This window comes from Chiroxiphia lanceolata, chromosome 19, assembly GCF_009829145.1.
Source record: "Chiroxiphia lanceolata isolate bChiLan1 chromosome 19, bChiLan1.pri, whole genome shotgun sequence".
Lineage (NCBI taxonomy): Eukaryota > Metazoa > Chordata > Aves > Passeriformes > Pipridae > Chiroxiphia > Chiroxiphia lanceolata.
Genome location: NC_045655.1, coordinates 12,193,930 through 12,213,667, shown reverse-complemented (window position 1 = coordinate 12,213,667; position 19,738 = coordinate 12,193,930). Strand labels below are relative to the sequence as shown.

Genomic DNA, 19,738 nt, shown 5'->3' with positions numbered 1-19,738 from the left:
CTGCCTCCTCAGCACAATCCAGGTCATTTCCTTTCAAGTCATTTAGTGTGTGGGGCCGGTTCCTGCCGACGCCGCACTTTGGTGATTGTGCCTGTCAGCTTGGGGCTGACAACGCCGTTTCCCACATTTGCTCCTTTTTAAGAAAATAATGCACCGAGAGCCCCCAAACCCAGAGGATGGGTCAGAGCAATCAGCCGAGTGCAGAGCCCTGTGCTAACAATGGGGCACCCGCTGGCCACGAGCACCCTGCGATGGGCCACCAAACCCTGCCCACAACAGGCATCCTGCCAGCACAGTGATGGTGCCACGAGTGAGTGCCTGGGGTTATCGGCCGCACACCAGCACCTGCACCCTGCTGCCACCACAGCCGCAGCCACCACAGCCGTGCCTAATTTCCTCTAAAGCCTCATGGCCACCCTGCTGCTTTGGCCTGGCCCCACTCCCATCTCCAGCCCATGCCAACTCCCACCAGCCCACTCTGCCTGCAGCTGGGCCCTTCCCACACTACGCAGTGTTGATGGTGCAGAGGCAGCACAGCACAGCATTGCCCAGTCACAGCATGACACCACCCAGTCATGGCATGGCACTGCCTGGTCATGGCAGGACACTGCCTGGTCATGGCATGGTACTGCCTGGTCACGGCTCGGCACTGCCCGGTCATGGTTGAACCTGCTTGGTCACAGCACCACCGTCTCATGTGCAGCTGGGCTTGAAGCCAGCACGTGGAGCCCCGGAGCAGCTGGAGAAGGGACACAGTCCTGTCACCACACACCACACACCTTCCCACCCTGACAGTGGTCCCCACTGCTGCAGTTGTCCCACTCCTCCTGCTGGGAACCAGATACCTCCTGTGAGGGGGGGAAATGGGGCCGAGGTCCTTCCCCCACCACAGCATCTGCAGAGCACCCCCAGGTGTTCCTGCAAGCTGCAGAGCCTCAGTGGGCACATCCCACAGGTAGCACAGGCAGGGCAGGGAGGGCAGGGAGGGCAAGCAGCATGGGCAGAGAGTGCAGGCAGAAAGCACGTAGCTGTGACCTGGAGTGGCTTCTGCCCACTCATGGAGGACAGGGCATCCTCTTGCCACATTATGAGGCAGCCTGAGGTCACTGCTGTGCTCAGGGAAGGGTGTTGAGCAATTCCCAAGGTCCCCTGTGGACCTGTGCCTACCAGCAGGAGACTGAGCAGGTAGCAGCCAGGGAGGCCAATGGGACCATCCGCCCTTGTGCCCACTGCTCCAGAGCAGGGCAGTGTAGCACGCTGGGCTGCAGAGATGGGCTCAGCAAATGCCCCAATGGAGGCAGGAAGGTCCTGGCATGGCCCCACGTGCCCCCCATGCACCCTGGGCCCCCCCAGCCATCACCGTGCCCAGCACGGCTCATCTGCGTGACAGCCACAACGTCCCCTCTTCGACCCTGCAGCTCGTTCATGCTAATGACTGTCAACATGAAACAGAGGCCGTGAAGGGGAAGAAAATTACTCCCCGAAAAGGAATTGACTGATCCCCATCATTTCTCACGGAACCACTGACCTGTGAATATTTCATTACCCCAAATGCTGCACCATCCATACAAAGCAGCACCTGGCCCTGCACAGGCACCGGCCGTGGAGCTCCCAGCTGCGGTGGAGCAGGGTCAGGGTGCTCACCATGGGGACAGCCCTGGCCCCAGGTGGAGCGGGGTCAGGGTGCTCACCATGGGGACAGCCCTGGCCCCAGGAGGGACGAGCCCTGCCCACCGTGGGGACAGCAGGAGGTGGCGGAGGGTTGCTTCTCCCCAGAGTGGGGCCAGACCTCACAGAAAGCTGGGCGGGACAATGAGGAAGGACCCCGGGGAAGCAGCAGTGAAAGCGTGAGGAGCTGTGGGGACCAGAGGCAGCAGCAGCCGCACTGGATGTCTTCATCACCAGGGCGCAGGGAGGGGTGAGAGGCTGGTAATGGCATCTGCCAGGGATGCTCCGGTGGGAAGGGAGTGCTGCAGAGAGCAGCAGGGCTGGTGAGGCCAGGCAGGACCCGAGGGGCAGCAGTGATGGTGTGAGAGGAGGACGAGTGGGGAGGAGCAGGCCAGCCCGCTGGCATGGGAAATACCATTTTTCTGAGCTGCCACACACTGTCCAGGCACCTTCCATTCCCCCTTCCCTGCTCCTACCCTTGGCCCCCCGAGCCCCCACCAACAGAGTCAGGGCTGGACGCTGCTGCCCCTCTGTCCACAGGAGCCTGGGGAGGAAGGATGCAGCAGTGGCAGCCATGTGACATGCAGGAGTGGGGATGATGAGATGCTGGCCTGGGCACACACCTGTGCACGTGTCCCCATCACCTCCAGTGCAGGGCAGGGGGACCACAGTCCGGCCCCAGCTCCTGGCTCTGCCAGCTGGAAACTTCGGAGCTGAAGCTGCATGAAATATTCATGAAGTAAATGGTGCAATTTCATCTGCATTCAGCCAACTTCATGTATATTTCAGAGTATTATGAAATGATAATGTTGTGTAACCGAGGCGAGACGGGGGTGCTTGGGGGGGTTCCTGGCCACCCCCCGCCTGCGTGGCCGACAGCTCCCAGCTCACCTGTCCCTGTGCCGCTGCACCGGGAGGGACCGACGGCTGCGCTGCCGTCCGAGATGTGGCAGGAGCAGGCACAGCAGTGGGAGGAACAGAGCTCTGGGACACACGGCACTCTGCTCCCTCCTGACCAGGGCCCGGAATCTCCGGTGGGGTCAGGGCTCACCCGTGGCAGCTCGTGGCATTGTCAGCGACGCCAGGGCTCACCTGCAGCAGCCCCTGGCATCACTGGCAGTGCAGGTGGCATTCCCGGCACAACTCTTCCTTCAGGCACGCTGGAGCAAGTCACACCTGGTCTATGCAGTGTTGGCCGGTATTCCCAGAAGCATTTGGTCCCCAGTGGCCACCAAAATGTTGGGACAGGTGGCACATAAGGTACAAACTTGGCTGCAGAGTGCAGGGATGGGCTGGAGAGGACCTGAGTCCTCGGCAGCGTCCACTGGAGCTACCTGCTCCTCCTGAGCCGTACAGGCACCAGAGTGTTGGATGCCGGTGCCCGGGCACTGCACACCTTGGCATACCAGGGCGACCTGTCTGCTGCTCCAGCAGTCCTGGGAACAGCTGCTGTGTCCTCCTGCTGGTAAGGGCTGGGGGCTCTAAAACGCTTGCGTGGAGCTGCCAGAGCCCAGCTGGATCCAGGCAGCTCCAGACAACGTAAGCAGTGGGATGAACGGCCATGTCCACTGGCCTCATGCCTTCCTGCAAGCTCCACGCCAGCTCCACTGCCATTCCACACCTGGCCCCGGAGCTCACAGGGCTCAAGGAGCCCAGCTGGACTCTGGTCCTGACCCTGCAGAACCCTTCACACCCCAGAGTCCTCTCACGGCCCCTGTCCCTGCCACACCTTTGCTGCTGCGCTGGGGCTGTGGTGCAGCTGCTTGCATGGCCAGCGTGGGCACCTGGGGCACCATGGACCCATGTGTTTGCCCGGACAGTGCTCACACGCAGCCCTCTCTAATAGGCAGCCAGGAGCATAATTTTTCCTCTAATTACATATTCAGCACTTCTGAGAAAATGAGATTTTGGTAATTCAATTGGACTGAGCAGCAGCGCTATAATAAAATGAAATTTGTAACAATCGCGCAGTTAAATTAGTTAAATGGAGAGGAAGGAGCTGTGGAAAATTGACCCCTCGATCTCCTAAAGACTAATCAGACATTTGAACCGGGTTGTGCTAACAAAGCCCCCGGGGTGTTCGGCACAGAGAGAGGGGAAACCAGAGACACCGCCAGGGAAGAGCTGGAAAACAGCCGGGACCTTGCGGTGCCGCAGAGGGGACGCCCCTGCTCCAGTCCTGGGGTGGGCCAGGATGGGTTCGGTGGGGAAGGTTTTGGGTACAATACTGGTGCCATGCCCTCTGTGGCACTGGCCATCTCCAGGGTTTGGCCAACTAGGTCCCAGCAATGGCTGATGCTGTGGAGGCCACTGTCCCCATGGGCTCCTGGACACACGCTGCATCCTTACTGAGTGCACACAGGGTGGCAGATGGTCCCTCTCTGCCAGCAGGGACTGCAGGGACACGAGCACCTGTGTCCTGCAGTGGGACCAGCCCTGAGTGGGAACAGGCACTGCAGGACCACCTGGACAGGGACAACACACCACACGGGGCACATGGGGGAGGAGCATCCCACAGGCTGGAGGGGCTCTACAGCAGGTACAACGTAATTAGCCTCAATATTTATCTTGTTGTTCCTCTTCTCTATTTTTTCTTGTGAAAGAAAAGGAGAAAAAGACGAGTTTCTCATTTGCAAGTTAATTAGTCTAATTACCTCTAATTAAGAGCTCCCCACACAATGCAGATCACAAATAAGCTGCCACTGTCGCCTGCTCCCACTCTTCTTTCCCCAGATTTGATTTTTCACAGGAGCTGTTTGAAGGCTGCGGCCGGAGCTGTGGCTGAGAGATGCTGAGTGGGTGCACCAGGGATGGGGGAGAGATGTGGGATCCCACAGTCTGGGGCTGCTCCCCTCCAAGGCCAGTGCCTCCAGGCATGCAAAGGGACAGTCCTGCTGCTGCTCCCCTGGGGGACCCCAGCACAGAATCAGGGCTCAGCTCACTCTGGGGAACTCCAGCCTGGAGCCAGGGCTCAGTCTGGCTCTCCAACCCTGCACCAGAGCAGGACCCACACGTCCTTCCCTCGATTCCCTCCCTGGGAAGCTCCTGTGCACATAAAGGGCTTTGTCCACACACTCCAACTGGTGCTGCTTGAGGGGGGACGAATGGGTACAGCCGGTACCTGTGTGTCCTGCCAGGCAGCTGGAGTGGGGATGCAGCTGGAGTGGGATGCAGCCAGCACGGCCCTGGCTCATGGCTCAGACCCGGAGGCTTGAGCTCTGTTTCCACCAGCACAGTGTCTCCCCAGACATGACCCAGCCAGCCTGGGTGAAAAAATGGGGACAGGAATATGCTGGAAAACACAATCCTCACTGGGCTCTGCAGGCGCTTACCCTGACAGCACCGGCCTGGATGCTCAGGAACCTATTGGGGGGCAAAGTGAGAACCCGGGCTTGGGACACTGGCTGGGTACAGCAGGGCTTGTATGGAATTTGGGAACTGCACCCGACACCTGGATGGCAATGCCCGCAGCAGCAGGTGATGCCACCACAAACCCTGTCACCTGCTGGAGAGAGGGGGGACACCTGCTCCCTGCTGGCTGCAGGAACACTGAGGGAGGTGGTGCAGGTTAAAGCCCTGCCATGGTTGCCCAGGGGCAGCAGAGGGGTGAACCCTGTAGCAACCCACAGCTCCCAGCCCGCTCAATGGCACTGGTGTATCATCAGGCCAGTAGCCACGGCATGGCCAGGACTGCAGAGCCCCTGGCCACATGCTGCCAGGCTCACACTGGCACTGGGAAGATCCAGTTCCTTCCTTGGACATTTGGTTCCCTTCTGAGCTCAGGTGCCCTTCCTAGCCTTCCCAACACTGGCACTTCCCCAGGCTCCCTACACTTTCCTGGCACCCAGCCCCACACCTGCCTGCCAAAACGAGCTGCACCAAAGGTACTAAGACCCTTCCTGGAGGAGGTGCAGTGCCCCTTGGTGCCCCCAGCTCCTCCATGGAAGCCCATTATTCCACAGGCACAGTGCCCATGGCACGGGAGTCGCTGTGCCCATGGGGAGAGCAGCTGGAGAGCCAAGTGACTGAATTTCATGGAGGTGCCTGGGGTGCCCTGGCTGCAGCACCCACTGTCCCGCCCAGCCCTGGCTGTAGGCCCCGGGGCCATGCTGGCCCAGGGGCAGTGCAAGAAAATCAGGTTTCAAAAGCATTTTCCTATTTGGATGCTGGTCCCCAAGTGGAGGAAGCTGCAGGGCCAGGGCAGTGGAGCCAGCGGGGGTGGCCCATGCTCACTGTCCTAATTAGCCTTTCTTTGCTAACCCCCCCAACTGCCTGTGATGCTTAAAGAATGACAGATACTAAATCTAATTTAATCTACTCATTCACCCATCACTATAGCACTAAAATAGGAATATACCTATAAAAAGAGCATTGCCAGGCAGTGTGGGCCAAAATCACAGCTATTGTGGGAAAAGCAGCTTTGCAAAGCTAAAATTAATGTCAATGTTTTCAATATATGTATATATATAAAAAGCAGAAAATGCTTCTGGTGGCTTTAAGGCTGGTCCTCACCGAGCAGAGCAGCTGCCACAGCACGGCCAGAGCCGTGAGCCACCGTGCCAGGTCTCGTATCCGTGCGACGCGCAGGCAGGGGGAGAAACCCGGTTTGAATTGAACCCGCTGCTGCAACACACGACAACACTGCTCGGAATAGACCTGCTCCCTAAAAATATAACATGCTAAACTTGGCAGCAACCCTCTTGGAAAGGAATTTTCCAAGCAGGATTTGCAGAGGCTGTTTCCCAGTGGGCCGGGCACTGCTCAGCCAAGTCTCCTGCACCACAGTGTGACCGTGGGCACCAGGGATGTTCCCAGCAGTAGCTCAGGGGCAGCGTTGCAGTGGGGTTCAGCACACCTGTACATCAACCTGTACTGAGGCCAGAGTTGCACATGCATCACTGCCTGTGCCGGTGTTGCGCTGGGGTCGAGCACGGATTCTGACGCTCAGAGCCTGGGTCTGTTCTAGGTCAGTGCTGAGCCCTGTCCTGCAGCCATCAACTGCACACTCACAACAGTAGTTTTAGGTAGAGACCGACTCCTCTGTTCATGAAATGAAGCCACCAAAGTGTCCCTCCGCACCAGGTCCTTGCTGAGCAAGAGCCAAATGTCCCCGCCAAGCCCCACCGAAGGACACAGCATTCCTGTGGGCACAGGCTGCTCTGCCAGGGGCACGGACCCACCCTCCTGCAGCCTCTGGCCCCCCAGGGGCACCATTGGAGCATGTCAGCGCTGGGAGGAATTCCTGGACACAGCACTCAGAACGCTGTGGACCGTAGCTCCTGTGGCCAGGCCAGGGTGGCCACGTGGGGGGAGCGGAGTAGAGCGAGCTGCTGGTACCCACAAGTACCTGCAAGCACCTGGATGAGCCACTGGCACTGATGAGCTCTCTGTGGTGCTGGGAGAACTGAAGTTTTCCTGAGAACTTCATCTCTTCATCATTCCTTCAAATCCTGGCACTGTAGAGAACACTGGGGCCAGGAGCTATGGAACACAGGTAGCATACTGAGGAACAAATCTAGCCCATGCCACAAACTCCTGGCAGGGAGAGCATGTGTCCAAAGGAATGATGGCAGCTAGTGCATGTAGACCCTGGAGCCTCCCAGCTCCTGACCCCCTGGCCAGTCCAGCACACTCATTTCCCAGCCAGTGAATCAGTCACGATCACGGTATGTGCCCACCCCAGGTGCCCCACTACAAATCCCCACACCTGGACAGGGAGCTGTAAGTCAGGGGGTCAAAACCAAGCCCCCCACAGACTTCAGGACACAACTAACTTGTGCAGAGTCGGTTGAACCCCCTGAGGTGTCCCTGCTACACAGAGGTGAGCTGAGCCAGCTGACCAGGGCCAGCTCTGCAGCGGGCACGCGCCCACGGGCACAGGCAGCATTGCTCGCTCTGTGCTCCTCCAGTGCAGGCGGCACAGGTGGGCACATCCAAAATCCAGAGCAAATTCAGGACTAAAGCAGGTGCCAGGCAGGCCCATTGCTCACCTGGGCAGGATGAGGGGCCTGGTGGAGCCCATGCCCTGTGCCCCTGCCCCGCATGATGGCTGCCAGTGACGTCCCTCTGCCTGATGCCTTGTTGTGACATGTACTGGGAGACACCTGTCCCCAAGCACCAGGTGCAGAACCTCTGCAGGTGACAAACCCTAGGAAGAGGATGGAGATTTTTGCCTCCATTGTGTTCAGCTGGGTGAAAATCCAACTCCAAATCTTGTAATAAAACCCTCCTCCTGGCTCGCAAGTCCGGAGATGCTGCCAAGGAGCAGAAGGCTTCTGGGAGAGCAGGGAGGAAGAGATGCAGAACACGATGGTCAAATCAAACCAGGCAGGGCAATGGGGGAACCAGGAGACACCGGGTGCAGAGCCACGCATCTGAGAAAGCTGCTGCTTCCCAGGGATCCCCAGCTCTGCTTTGCCCAGCCCTGTGGGCACCAGGAGCCTTCATCTGCCCACCATGCTGCTGTGCCTGTCACCGTGAGCCGCAGGCAGCACAGCCAATCCACGCCAGAGTGCTCCGCAGGGCAAGAGAGCGGCACAGCTGAGCCCCTCGTGTGGCCAGGGAGAAGGAGATCCCGGCTGGAGAGGGACATCTTCTGTGCTGCAACAGAGACTCCAGGCCCCGTTCTGGCTTCCATTCCAAAGCATCCATGTGCTCCCTTCAGAGGGACAGAAACTACCCTCCAGGACGGGTGGGGGCTCAGGGATGGTTTCTGCTTGGTGTCAGAGGTGCAGCAGCCTCAGGGAACTTGATGCAGCCTGGGGAGGCTGAGAGTGAAATCCAGAGCAGCTCTGGCTCTCCCCAGGCTCTGCCCGCAGGAGGGTGCAATAAATCACACACCCGCCTCAGCAGCCCCTGCCGCAGCCCCCGCGCGCCCCATGCTCGTGTAACCAGCACCAGCCTCGCCAGCCCCATCGCCCACGCACCAGAGAGAGCAACCACGGCCTTGCCATCCCCACCACCAGCGGCCACGCTCCGGCTGCGACCCCACTTGGACACCGGCCACGGACATCCCAAGGGACAAAACACTCCATAGCCCTTCGGGCTGGAGGGGAGGGTTGGCACCGGTGCCTGTCCTTGCCGCCGGGTGAGCCGTGCCGGCCACGCCATGAATTTTTAAACTCCTGAAAGCACAAATGGAGTGGTTTGCCTGGCTGGGAGATGGGATTTCCGATGCAGCAAAGAGGCATTTGAAGAAGATGCTGCCTCTCCCAAACTACGCTTCCCCCGGGATGATGAGCCTGGAAACCCTGGGGCACTGGGTCCAGTGCAGGAATCAGGGCAGCCCCGTGGGACAGCAAAATCCCGGCCAGGATAAAGGACCAAACTGACGGCCCCGGCACCCTCCATCTGGGCCACCCAAACTTGGGACTCGCCCGGTGCTGTGTCCCCCAGTCCCTCTGCAGCACCTTCCTGTGACAGCGAGACAAACCCGGCCTGGCTGCGGGCACGCGCGATGTGACAGCACACACACACACACGTATGTGCACACACGTGTGCACACACAAGCTCATCACCTTCCCTTCTCCCCAGAGGCTGCTCAGGCCGCGCAGGAGCCTCTTTCCTTTATCCGAGCATCCATCATCGCCAAGCGGCAGCAGTGCCGAGGCGGGGAAGCGCTGGACCCGCGCCGGCGGCTCTGCCTGCTGCACTGCCCGCGCCTCAGCCACGCTCCAGCTCCGGCCGCGCTCCCGTCACCTCAGCGGGGAAACCAGAGAAACCCCCCAAAGCCGCGGCCGAGGACCCGGTGCCGCGGGGCTGGAGGGGATAGGCTGTGAGGAAACTGTCAAGCTCTGACCCTCCGCAGAGAGGGAACCAGCCAGAAACACGTGTGAACCGGAAAGCAAGAAAATCCCCTGGAGAGGGTTGCTTACCTGTTGGAGGTAGAGGAAGGCTGGAGGACAGGGGAGAGAGTGAGGAAGCATGCCTGAGTTGGAGACAAGGAGGCAGCCCGAGTTAGCCATGGAGCACAGCATGTGTCGACAGGTAGCCGTGGAGCTGCTCGCGGGTCCGTCCTCTTCCGCACACTGCTATCCACCGCTATCCTCGTCTTCCCGGCTGGCCCCTCGGGCTCTCCCCTCCTCGCCGTCCCTCCCGACCCCTCGGCGCTAGTTAGGAGGGTTCATCTGTGGCAGGCCGGCCGCGCTGCCGCCGGAGCAGCGCTCGGCTCTTCACTTCGGGGCCATTAGACACTGGCACTGAGCGCACGGTCTGCAAAGGGTGTGCGTGAGCCAGAGCGGAGCGGGAGAGAAAGGAAGGGGAGGAGGAAGGAGAGAGGGCTTGGGAGTGAAATAAAAGGGGTGGGAGTTGGAGGAGGAGGGGGAGTCCCCTGTGCATTCAGACATCAAACAGAGCTCTGTATAAAATGAAGAGAATCCGTAATGACATGAGAACAGCTGATCCCGCACTTAACCCCTCCACCGCCGCCGCTCGCAGATGGTTTCCCTGCTGTCCTCGCCGCCCCGGCCACACGCTGGGGAAGCAGCCGGGCAGGATGGGGCCGAGTGGACAGAGCTGTCTCCCTTCCCAGCGCTGGCTCCCAGGGGAAGAAGGGTCTTACGGGGAATTTCGGTGGTGCAACGCGGGCGCCGCGGGAAGCCGTGCCGAGCAGCCGGCACTTCCAGCCGCGCAGCCCCCGCGATGGCAGGGCCGCCGGGGCTCCCCATGCACACACCGCCGGACACGTGCACACGCGTCACGCTCTCGGTGGGAGCTGCCACGGCAGGGCGGCCGTGCCGGCGGGGACACGGGAGCCATGCAGCAGCCCCAGCTCCGCCTCTCCGGGAGCCACCGACCCGCTCCCGCCTGCAGCCCCCGCCTGCAGCCCCGTATGGCCCCGCAGCCACTGCCGCACCATCACGGGCCTGCGCCACCGCAGGCAGGGCTGGTAGCCCACGGCATTCCCTACAGAGTGGCCACGGCCACGGCCTCATCGCCGCCTGTGTGCCCCAGGCACAGTTGCTGGGCCCTGCCGAGGCGTGGGAGCCCCAGGCAGGGCCCTGTGACCCCCTGTCAGCCTGCCGGTCCCCCAGGCGTGGAGGGCTGCGGGAGCCTGGTGCTGGCTCCCCTGCATTCCCCAGAGCGATGGGGACCCTCTGCCCCAAGTACCACAGGTCGGCTGGTGGTCAGCCCCAGCAGAGTTCGAGAGGCATTCTGGCGTTTCTGAGGGGCCTGTAGTGCTGCCAGCAGCCCTGACGCATCCACACCACACACACCGCTGTCACAGCTGCCATGGCAATAGCCTACGTGTCAGTGCCCGTGAGGGACCGCCAGCGTGGGCGCACACGTGTGCTCGCTCGGGTCTCCGTCCCACCTCACACCTCCACCCGTCCACAGCCCCACAGCAGCCCTGGCCCCCTCTGGTGCCACAGAGCTCAGCACTGGCACAGGGGTCCCTCCCCAGCACCCCATGCCCTGGCACTGCATCATGCCTGGCTCTGGAGCCATGGCCAAGGCCACCAGGATGGTGTTCTGATGGGGTATGTGGGAAACAAAACCTGGGCTCAACTCAGTTTCCATCTTGGCCAAATATGATGCACAAAGGCAGGGCTGTGCCAGCAGCTGCTGATGCTCTGTCTCCGCCGGAGCCTCCAGCACACAACCAGCCCTTTTTGGAGCTGGGATTTTCCACAGTATCCCCAGGCAGAGTGACATGCTGCAGTGTCCTGGTACACTCACAGCGGTTCCCATTTCTACTGCAGACACTCAGAGCAGCAGCATGTGGCACGGTCGGCCCAGAGCCACAGGAAAAACCTGCTCTGGAAGAGCTGTCCTGAGGAAGCAGTGTCTGGGACCTAGGGAGCGCCAGCCCCTCCTGTGGGGCTCTGTGACTGGGGGCACCATGCTCCATAGGGACCACGAGGTGCCAAATTGGGGAGAGGATGTCAGGCTGGGGGAGGGTTTGTCAACACCATCACCCCCCGGAACCAAGCGCTGAAAGGATCCAGCAGCGACATCCACTCCATTGCCAACGGCATCCCCGGGCACTGCTCCCTGTGAGGAGCACGGGTGTCCCACCATGACCGCTTGCCATCCAGCTCCAAGGACGTGGCCCCTCCGGCACACCACAGTGCTTGGACCCTGCGCTCCCGCTCGCCTCCAGCTCCCCTTCCTCGGAAGCCCCACGGCCCCAGTGCCACACTCTCCAGCACCCGGGGCAGGACGTGGGACAGCTCCCTAAGGCACAAGTGGGTCCTCCCTCAGTCCCTCAAGCAGCTGAGGGGAGAGTGGCCCCCCGAGGCACCTGCACGCACCCAGGCACCACACAGACCCTGAGCAGTGAGGGGCACCCTGAGCAAACTGATGGGCAGCTCTGAAGGCCCTGGGCTGGTCTGGCTCCACTGCAGCTCCCGGAGGTGACAAGGGCAGGGCACTGCCTGGCACGCTGGCCTGGCAGTGCCCAACCAAACAAACCACGTGAGGCAGAGGCTGGCTCCAGGATGAGGTAATCTGCCCGCCCTACCCCGCGCCAGAGCCTGGTTCCGGCCAGGGTGACTCAAAGGCATTCCTGGCCCGTGGCAGCACCACGAGTGCTGGCACTGCCCTGAGCCAGCAGCAAAATGGGCCCGGCTCTGGGAACTGAGGAGTGTGGGATGTTGGGAGTCTCCTCTCTCCCTCCTCCAGCCATTGCCAACACCTGCCTGGCTGCAGATGCCCCACAGCAGCAGGGAGCCCTACGGAACTCCAGTATGGCAGGGCAACACCAGTCCCACGGTTCCAGTGGGGAATGTGTTCCCAGCCACCAGTGGCCGGTTTCCTTCACCCTGCTGCTCCCAGTGACACTGTGCCACAGCCCCAGCTGACAGCACCAGCGGTGGCACCAGCCCCGAGGAGCGCTGGCCAGGGTTGCCCAGCCTGGCGGAGCCACAGCCCTGGAGGAGACCCTCTGAAACTGAAGCCTCCTGGAATGAAAGTTTATTTATCTGTTTAATTAAGATGTGTTCACCAGGCGCACAGACCCCGTTCCATCTGTCTCACTTACAGCCGCGTCCCAGTAAAATTAAACCTAATAAATATCAGCAGAGGGAAAGCAAAGGGCATGTGTGAGATATACGATCAAAGGCAGAAGCTGCACAGGGCTGCAGTTCTCAGCACATCTCTCTCTGCCCTTCGGGGCTGGGCTGGCACTGTGCTCCCCCACACAGGATGGGACTGCCTTTCCTTCAAATCAGCACAATTCCCAGCTTTTTATTTATTTTAAATGAACCCTTGAGGGCTCCTTCGTTTTGTTTTCTGGGAGAGGGAGAACAGCATGGCACTGGGACAGGAGTGGTCTTGGCCACTGTTCTGGTGCCGGAGCCAAGGGGTAGAGCCTGCAGTGGGACAGCTGACGTGCACCCCCCCCAAACCACCACCAAGGGAACCTGCTGGGGACAGTGCGGCACATCCAGCCGCTCCAGGTATCCAGGATGTACCAGCAGCCAGTGCGGTGCTGGCAGCTCCCAGGGAAATGCTAGAACAGCTCGGCTACCCTCTGAGGCACACTCCACCATTTGGAACCTTTATCTGCCAGGAACGAGGCCCCAAGGTCTGCCTGGAGCCCCAGCCCCCTCAGGCCCCCTGAGCGGGTGGTGCCACAGGCTGCTGGCATGGCATGGCTGCGGCACATCCAGGTGCCCACACTGCACTAAGCCCTGAGCACACGTCAGAGCTGCTGCCCTCCCAGGTCTGCCCCAACGCTATGTCCAGATCCTGACCCATGGGATGCAATGGGAAATCCAGTCCCTGGTACTGCATTCCTCACCAGGAGCCATCCCTCATCCTCTCCCAGAGAGGGATGACATAGTGCCCATGGACCTGCCGTGGGGGCACAGCCATGGGTGGGCTGGTGCCGTGCGGGCTCCCAGTGTCTAGTGCTTAACAGGACCCCCATGGCCCCTGCAGCATGCACCCATGGGGCAAAGCTGGATGCTGATGCTTGGGAGAGCTGCTAAAAGAGGGTTGCAGGTCAGGTGAGGTGCAGCCACTGCCACAAGGGCCGGTGAAGTCAGACTAGTGAGGTCAGACCACGAGGTCAGATGCTCCAGCCTCCCCGGGGTCATCCTGCGAGTGCAGTGCCGGTGGCAGCACCCAGGGAACACAGCACCCGCCTAATCCTCTTCTCCCACCCGCTCCAGAATGCCTCCAAGCCATGGCATTCATTAATTAAAAGCTCATTAGTAGTTAGTCATAGACATAAAGTGATTAGATGAAGGTGCTGACGGATTTGAGCCGCCGTGCTGCGAGGGGAGGGTCCCACGTCCCCAGTGCCTTGGCTGCAGGGACTGCCCTAGTGCAGGGCACAGACCAGGACAGTGATAAGGGACCAACAAGCCTCCTCTGCACCCTGTTAAACCTCCTCTCCATCTTTCCCTGCTCCTTCCTCCTAATCCAGCAGCTCTCAGGGGTCACTGGAGACCCTGCTTGCTCTGAATTCCCAAAGGTGGAGCACCCAGGCACGATCTCGCTAGGTGAGGAGGGGACTGTTACCACGACATGGACAGTATCTGAAACAGCAGCTGTGGCAGTGGGAGGGGAGCAGGAATGCAGGGAAAGCATGTGGAAGTTTAATGGGATCCAGGGAAAAAATCCACCTCACTGAGAAGTTCCTGGCCCATGGTGGGGGACAGGACGGGACCTTGGGCATCTTCAACCTCTGTCAAGAGCTGCCAGCACCGTGCAGAGCAGGAGAGTGGCTGGGCTACCATCTGGGGATGTCCTATGGCCCCCTGTGTCACCCCTTCCTCCTTTGCCCTTCATCCACCCAGGTAGGGAGAGGACCCTCAGTGCTCTCTACAAAACAGTGCCCTGGTTGCAGCCATCCTATGTCCCCCATCATCTGGCACGAGCAATCAGTGCACAGGGACCTCCAGCAGCTGGCCACACCCCACCCCCTGCGGGACACACGGCAGCTACTGCAGGGACACGCTTGGCACCCCTGGTTGGGAGGATGAGCCTGTCACTCTGCCTGGCTCCTCGCCTCCACCCACACGACCCTTCCAGAAGCCCTTTCACTTGACAAAATATTTACATGAAATGGCAATTAGGCTCGCTGAATTTAATGAGAATTAACATGCAGCAGCAGCACCGTGGCAGAGCAGCTGCTGCTGAGCACCTCGAGCTCGTGGGCCAGGTGGGCAGTGTGGGGGGGCCATGGCAGGGGAAACGGCTGCACCACGTGTGTCACAGGGTCACCAGGGCCACCACCACCACTGGGGCCACAGTTACTGCCACTGCCAAGGCAAGAGCCACTGCCAGGGCCAAGGCCACCACCAGGGCCACCACCACTGCCAAGCCCAGCGTGGATGAAGGAATGATGGAGGGTGATGCAGGAACGACGGAGGGTGATGCAAGGAACAAGCAACTACGGACCCAGGGACCCAAAATGCCTCATCCTAGAGTCCCCCTATTTTCTGAGACCAGCTCTGTTGCCTGACAAAGAGTTCCCAAGAAAATGCACCCCCTAAGATGTGTACCAGCCTCTCAGGCTGCTGGGGGGCTTTGGCAGCAGGCCATGGGGTGTCAGCACATGGGACAGGACAGGGGAGTCCGAGCAACTCCAAGCAAGGGTACACATGGCATGCCAATGTGGGCGCTGGGCTAGGACCCACTGGAGCAGCAGACAGGTGAGGTGGTCAGGGAGGAGCACCGGGCTGGAGTTGCTCCAGGAGCAAACACTACATCCTCATTATGAGGCTTTTTAAATGCACAGATAGGATATTAGTGTTAAACAAGCACTGGGACTCCAGGGCAAACTTTAAAAATCATAATATTTACAGACCCCTCCTTCTCCTCACCCCATGTGCTCCTTATTTCCCTGCAATTACTGCTCATTTGAAGACATTTTGCTTTGGCATCTCAGCCTGTTGCGATGTCAATGACTGAGCCACCCACTGCCCCCTGCCACCATGAGGGGACACCGGACCCTCTGCTTCCTCCCACGCCACGGTGGAGAGATGCCTGTGATGCCATGAATGACACTCACTGCTCTGCCAGGACCACAGCCCTCGCCCAGCCCCTCCCAGCAGAGCTGGGGATGGCACCGCGCAGAGCCCAGACCGGCTGTCCCAGGCAGGCTGGCTCCGTGTGCTGCACAGGACAGGGAATAGGGACCCTTAAGCACCACTGCCCCAGAGCCAGTGTGGTGTGAGGAGCTGTGCCTGGAGCTCCCACGGGAACGGGCACCCCACGCTGCCCGTGTCTGCCCGGCTGAGCTCCGCGAAGCCACGTGGTGCCAACGGAGCCTCAAGCGGAAGCTCTGGTTCACTCCTGCAGCTGTGGTGGGTCGTTAAGTCCCTGGGCAGAATTAGCACCAAAGCAGGAGGCTCTGCCAGCCCCAGTGAGCTCCAGAGCGGCGGCAGCACCGACATCCCTCATGACAAAGCACCTTACGCCTGAAAGCTGCTTCCTTGAGCAACAATGAATTTGCATTATCCTCCTCCTCCTCCCCATAAGCTCCTTTCCCCACATCCCCCATAGCCTGGCTCTGCTCACTCTGTTCCCTTCTCCCAAATCCAGGGGAGCACAACTCCCTGGAATGTGTAATCTCCACCAGACTGCTGCAGCCCCCAGCCCTTGCCATCTCTGGGGGAGTGGGAGTGGGTGGAAGGAGCTGGCACCACTGGCTTCAGCCCCAGTTATGGGCCAGGATGCCACAGGAAGGCCCCTGGATGGTGTAGAGCCTGACACAACCCAGCTCCTGCAGTGCTGTGGAGGGACCTTGAGGTCCCCATGGGGACCCTGAGATCCCCATGGGGACCTCAACAGCCTTGGTCATCAACTTCAAGCCTGAGATAAAGTGTGGGGACCACCCCACAAGCATCCGATCAGACCCTGGGTGAGCACCCACAGGGCACAGACCCAGTGAGAGGTGGCTGCTGCTCCACACAAACGTGTGACCTGAACATCCCGCTGCCACCACAGACCCGTGCCCCCGCCTAACACAGCGCCCAGGCAGGCTCCAGAGCCCACTGCCCACCACCATGGCACAGCTGAGGCAGGGGGACTGGTTCTGGGTATGGGAGGCTTCTGCCTGCAGCCAGCACTCTGTGGGGCTTGAAGGCAGCAGCAGGGAGGCAGAAGGGTTGTTTGGAGGTGCCCTCGGCAGGGCACAATGTCTGGGCAGGGACATTAGCCCGCTGCTCTGTTCCTCCTCAACACCAGGCCTGCCTCCAGCACTGCAGCCCGTCCCCTGCCCGCTGCCTGCGGCTGTGGGCTGTGAGTGCCTGGCCAGAAGGGAAAGCTCTCCCTGACCAGCAGCACAGCCAGAGAGCAGCAACAGCGAGAAATGACCCCAATCCTGAGCAAAACCCCGGCAGAGAGGGAGGGAAGTGCCCACCCTTGGTGGAAGTACCTACCCAAAAATACATCATCATGTTGGTGGCCGGGTGTTGAGCTGCTCTGTGGGGTCGGCAGGAGGGCAGTGGGTTGCTCCAGATGCTGGCTGCGTTGGCCGCGGCCCCTCCTGGGTGGGCTCTGTCCCCTCCGGCTGTCCGGCTCCAGCGCCCACGGCCGGCGCTCCCGGAGCCCTGCGCGCTCGCCTCCCTCCCTGCGGCGTGAGCGCCGCGGCTCAGAGCCGCTGTTCGACCTCCAGCATGCTGCTGCGGGAGGGCAGGGGCTGGAGGGCAGCCCTGGCAGGCAACAGCTTATCCACCCCAGGGAAAAACGGGAGAGGAGGAATAAAAATGAAATCCTCTCCGGCGTCCTCAAGAGCAAAGGGAAGGACGACCGTGAGAGGGGAACCGACCCCAGCAGTGAGAGGGGTGGTGGGGTGGGGGTCTGGGGCCGGGCTGGGCGTTGGGGCCGCAGCAGCGGCAGCGTGGGCACTCGCCAGCGCAGCGTGGGCTCCGCTGACACTCCGAGGAGCCGATGTCCTGCCTCAGCATTTTTCAAGCTACCCTGTCAATAAGGGAATCCGCTGCTCACGGTTAACCTGCAAGGTGCCAGCCGGCTCCTGGCCCCACTGGCCACAGCGGATTCCATAGCTCCCTGCTCCCATTCTGCTCCCGGCAGGCAGGGACGCTCGGCCGTGGTCGGGTAGGTCCTGCCAGGACGGGCTTCCTGGGGGGGCCCAGCATCCCCCCCTTTGTGGGAGCAGTCGAGCAGTGGCCCAAGGGGGACAGAGCCAGCAGGCACCAGCCCCCTTGTGCAGTGAGGAGCAATGGGGACGGTCCCTGCAGCCCAGGATGTGGTCACCTCCAACTGCATGAGAGGGCACCCAGGAATCCCCAACAACAACAGGGCAGCCACCATCCCTCAAAGCCCAGCCTTGCCCCCCACAGACGTCCAGGACCCCATCCCACAGGGCAGAGCAGCACGACCAGCAGAGATCTTGCAGGGGACACAGAGGAGAGCTGGCTGCAGGGTCAGCCATGGGAATAAGTCAGGGCAGTCCTGGGGTAGCTGGATCCTGTGGGGCACGAGCCCCCATTCGCCCCTGGCACATGCTGCAGGCTCAGCAGCTGGGCAGTGCTGCTCCTCAGGTACTAAATCTCCATCCTCCTGGGGCACTGCACAGTGGAGGAAGCGAGGGAACCGTGAGCGCTGAACCAGGCACGGGAACGAGAGAATAAATAAGGATAAGGGAAGCACAGGAGCGAGGGGGGCAGCAGATCGGTCTCCGGGGCCCAGCGGGCTCTGACATCTCCAGCCCCATAATCATATTCAGAGCAGTGCCGGGCAGAGGCAGCTCTCCTCCAGCACGGCAATAAACGAGAGCAACACTCTCAATAATTCAGCACTGGGAGAGGTGATAAAGCAGCAAAGGCACCACTGCAGGCAGCTGGGGTGGGGGGCTCCTTGCTCCCTCTTATATTTCACTGATCCAAACCGTCTCCTCTCTGTGCCCTGCAAATGCAGCCTCAGCCATGTCTTGGGGTCCCCCCAGCCTGCCAGACCTCCCCTGCTGTTGTGTGAGACAGACAGGGGGCAAATGCAGCAGAATGGAACTCCTCAATCACCAGCAGCCAAAATCCAGGTTGTCAGTGGGCAGGGGGGCAGAACCATCCTGGAACCAGGGCAGGGGCAGATGCACCTCCCCAGTGCTGTTCCACCCTCTGCCGCTGCAGCCCCCAGCCCTGCACACACCCCTCACCCCGAGGTGCCTGCGCAAACAGCACCCAGCTCCCCGCGCCACATCCCAATTCTCCCACCCAGACCAGGCGTGGGGCATCAGCCCAGGAACCCACCCTGCTGCCCTCCCCTCCGCCGCAGACACGTCTCCTCTCCAGACGCACCCGTGTGGCCACAGCCCAGCACGCTCCGGCACCGCAGCCACCGGAGCGACCCGCGATTCCCGACCCCGCACGCAGTCGGACACTGGGAGGGAGCAAAGCCCTCTCCTCAGCACAGGGAGTCCTGCCAAGGCATCAGCACAGACACGAGAGCCAGAGGTGGGGGCAGCCCCGGCCCTGCAGCCCGCACCACTGCTGCCAACCAGCACGTGCCCCCCAGGCTCACACCCACAGCCCAGCCTTCCTCTCGTTCATGCTGGCTCCTGGTTTATGCTGCCTGCGAGCCCTGCTCCTGTCCCAGCCTTCCTGCTCCTTTGAGCAGCTCTTTATCCGCATTTCTCACAGCACCTCAGGACCCTTCCAGACCACAGTCCCCTTCTGGCAGGTCACTTCCATCCTTGTCCTGTAGGTGACCGGGACAGGAGTGCTACCTGCCCCAACATCTCTTTCCTCCATTAGTTTGCATGGTGGCAGCTCCCAGTGCCCAGAACCACTGCCTTGGCCCTCACCACTCCTTGGTCCCACTGGCACCCCCAACCCATGCTGGGACTCAGAACAACGGATGCACCAGCCTCCTCCTCCCCAGCCCCTCGGCTTTTTTTGCTCCTCTGTTTCACCAGCTTTGACAGGGGAGCACAGGTTGTGCTACGCTCAGTGGGATGGACCTTGGGGGGATGTGGTGTCCCCTCTGTGACAGGATCCACCTACTGCCGTGAAGTCCAGCAACACGAGGGTATGATGGGAAGGAGTCATTCTCATCTGCCCAGCAGACACCATGCTGGCAGAGGGCAGCCCGTCTGGCCCACCTTTCACACGCAACCTGCCTCAGCCCAGGGGACACCATGAGCTGCTGTGACACC

General features: G+C 60.9%; 1 protein-coding gene across 10 annotated transcripts in view; it reads right to left on the bottom strand.

Annotated features, from left to right (window-relative positions):
- RBFOX3 (RNA binding fox-1 homolog 3) overlaps positions 1-19,738 on the bottom strand; it is a 142,004-nt gene that overhangs the window by 9,694 nt on the left and 112,572 nt on the right. For 7 of the 10 annotated variants that reach the window (XM_032706638.1, XM_032706642.1, XM_032706637.1 and 4 more), the window contains exon 4: positions 9,543-9,879. The exons of 1 other annotated variant lie outside the window; for it this stretch is intronic. In XM_032706638.1, the coding sequence (XP_032562529.1) occupies positions 9,543-9,644 (102 nt within the window). In that variant the 5' untranslated portion in view covers positions 9,645-9,879. The remainder of the gene's footprint in view (positions 1-9,542; positions 9,880-19,738) is intronic. 2 more of the 10 variants (XM_032706645.1, XM_032706647.1) reach the window with 2 other exon arrangements.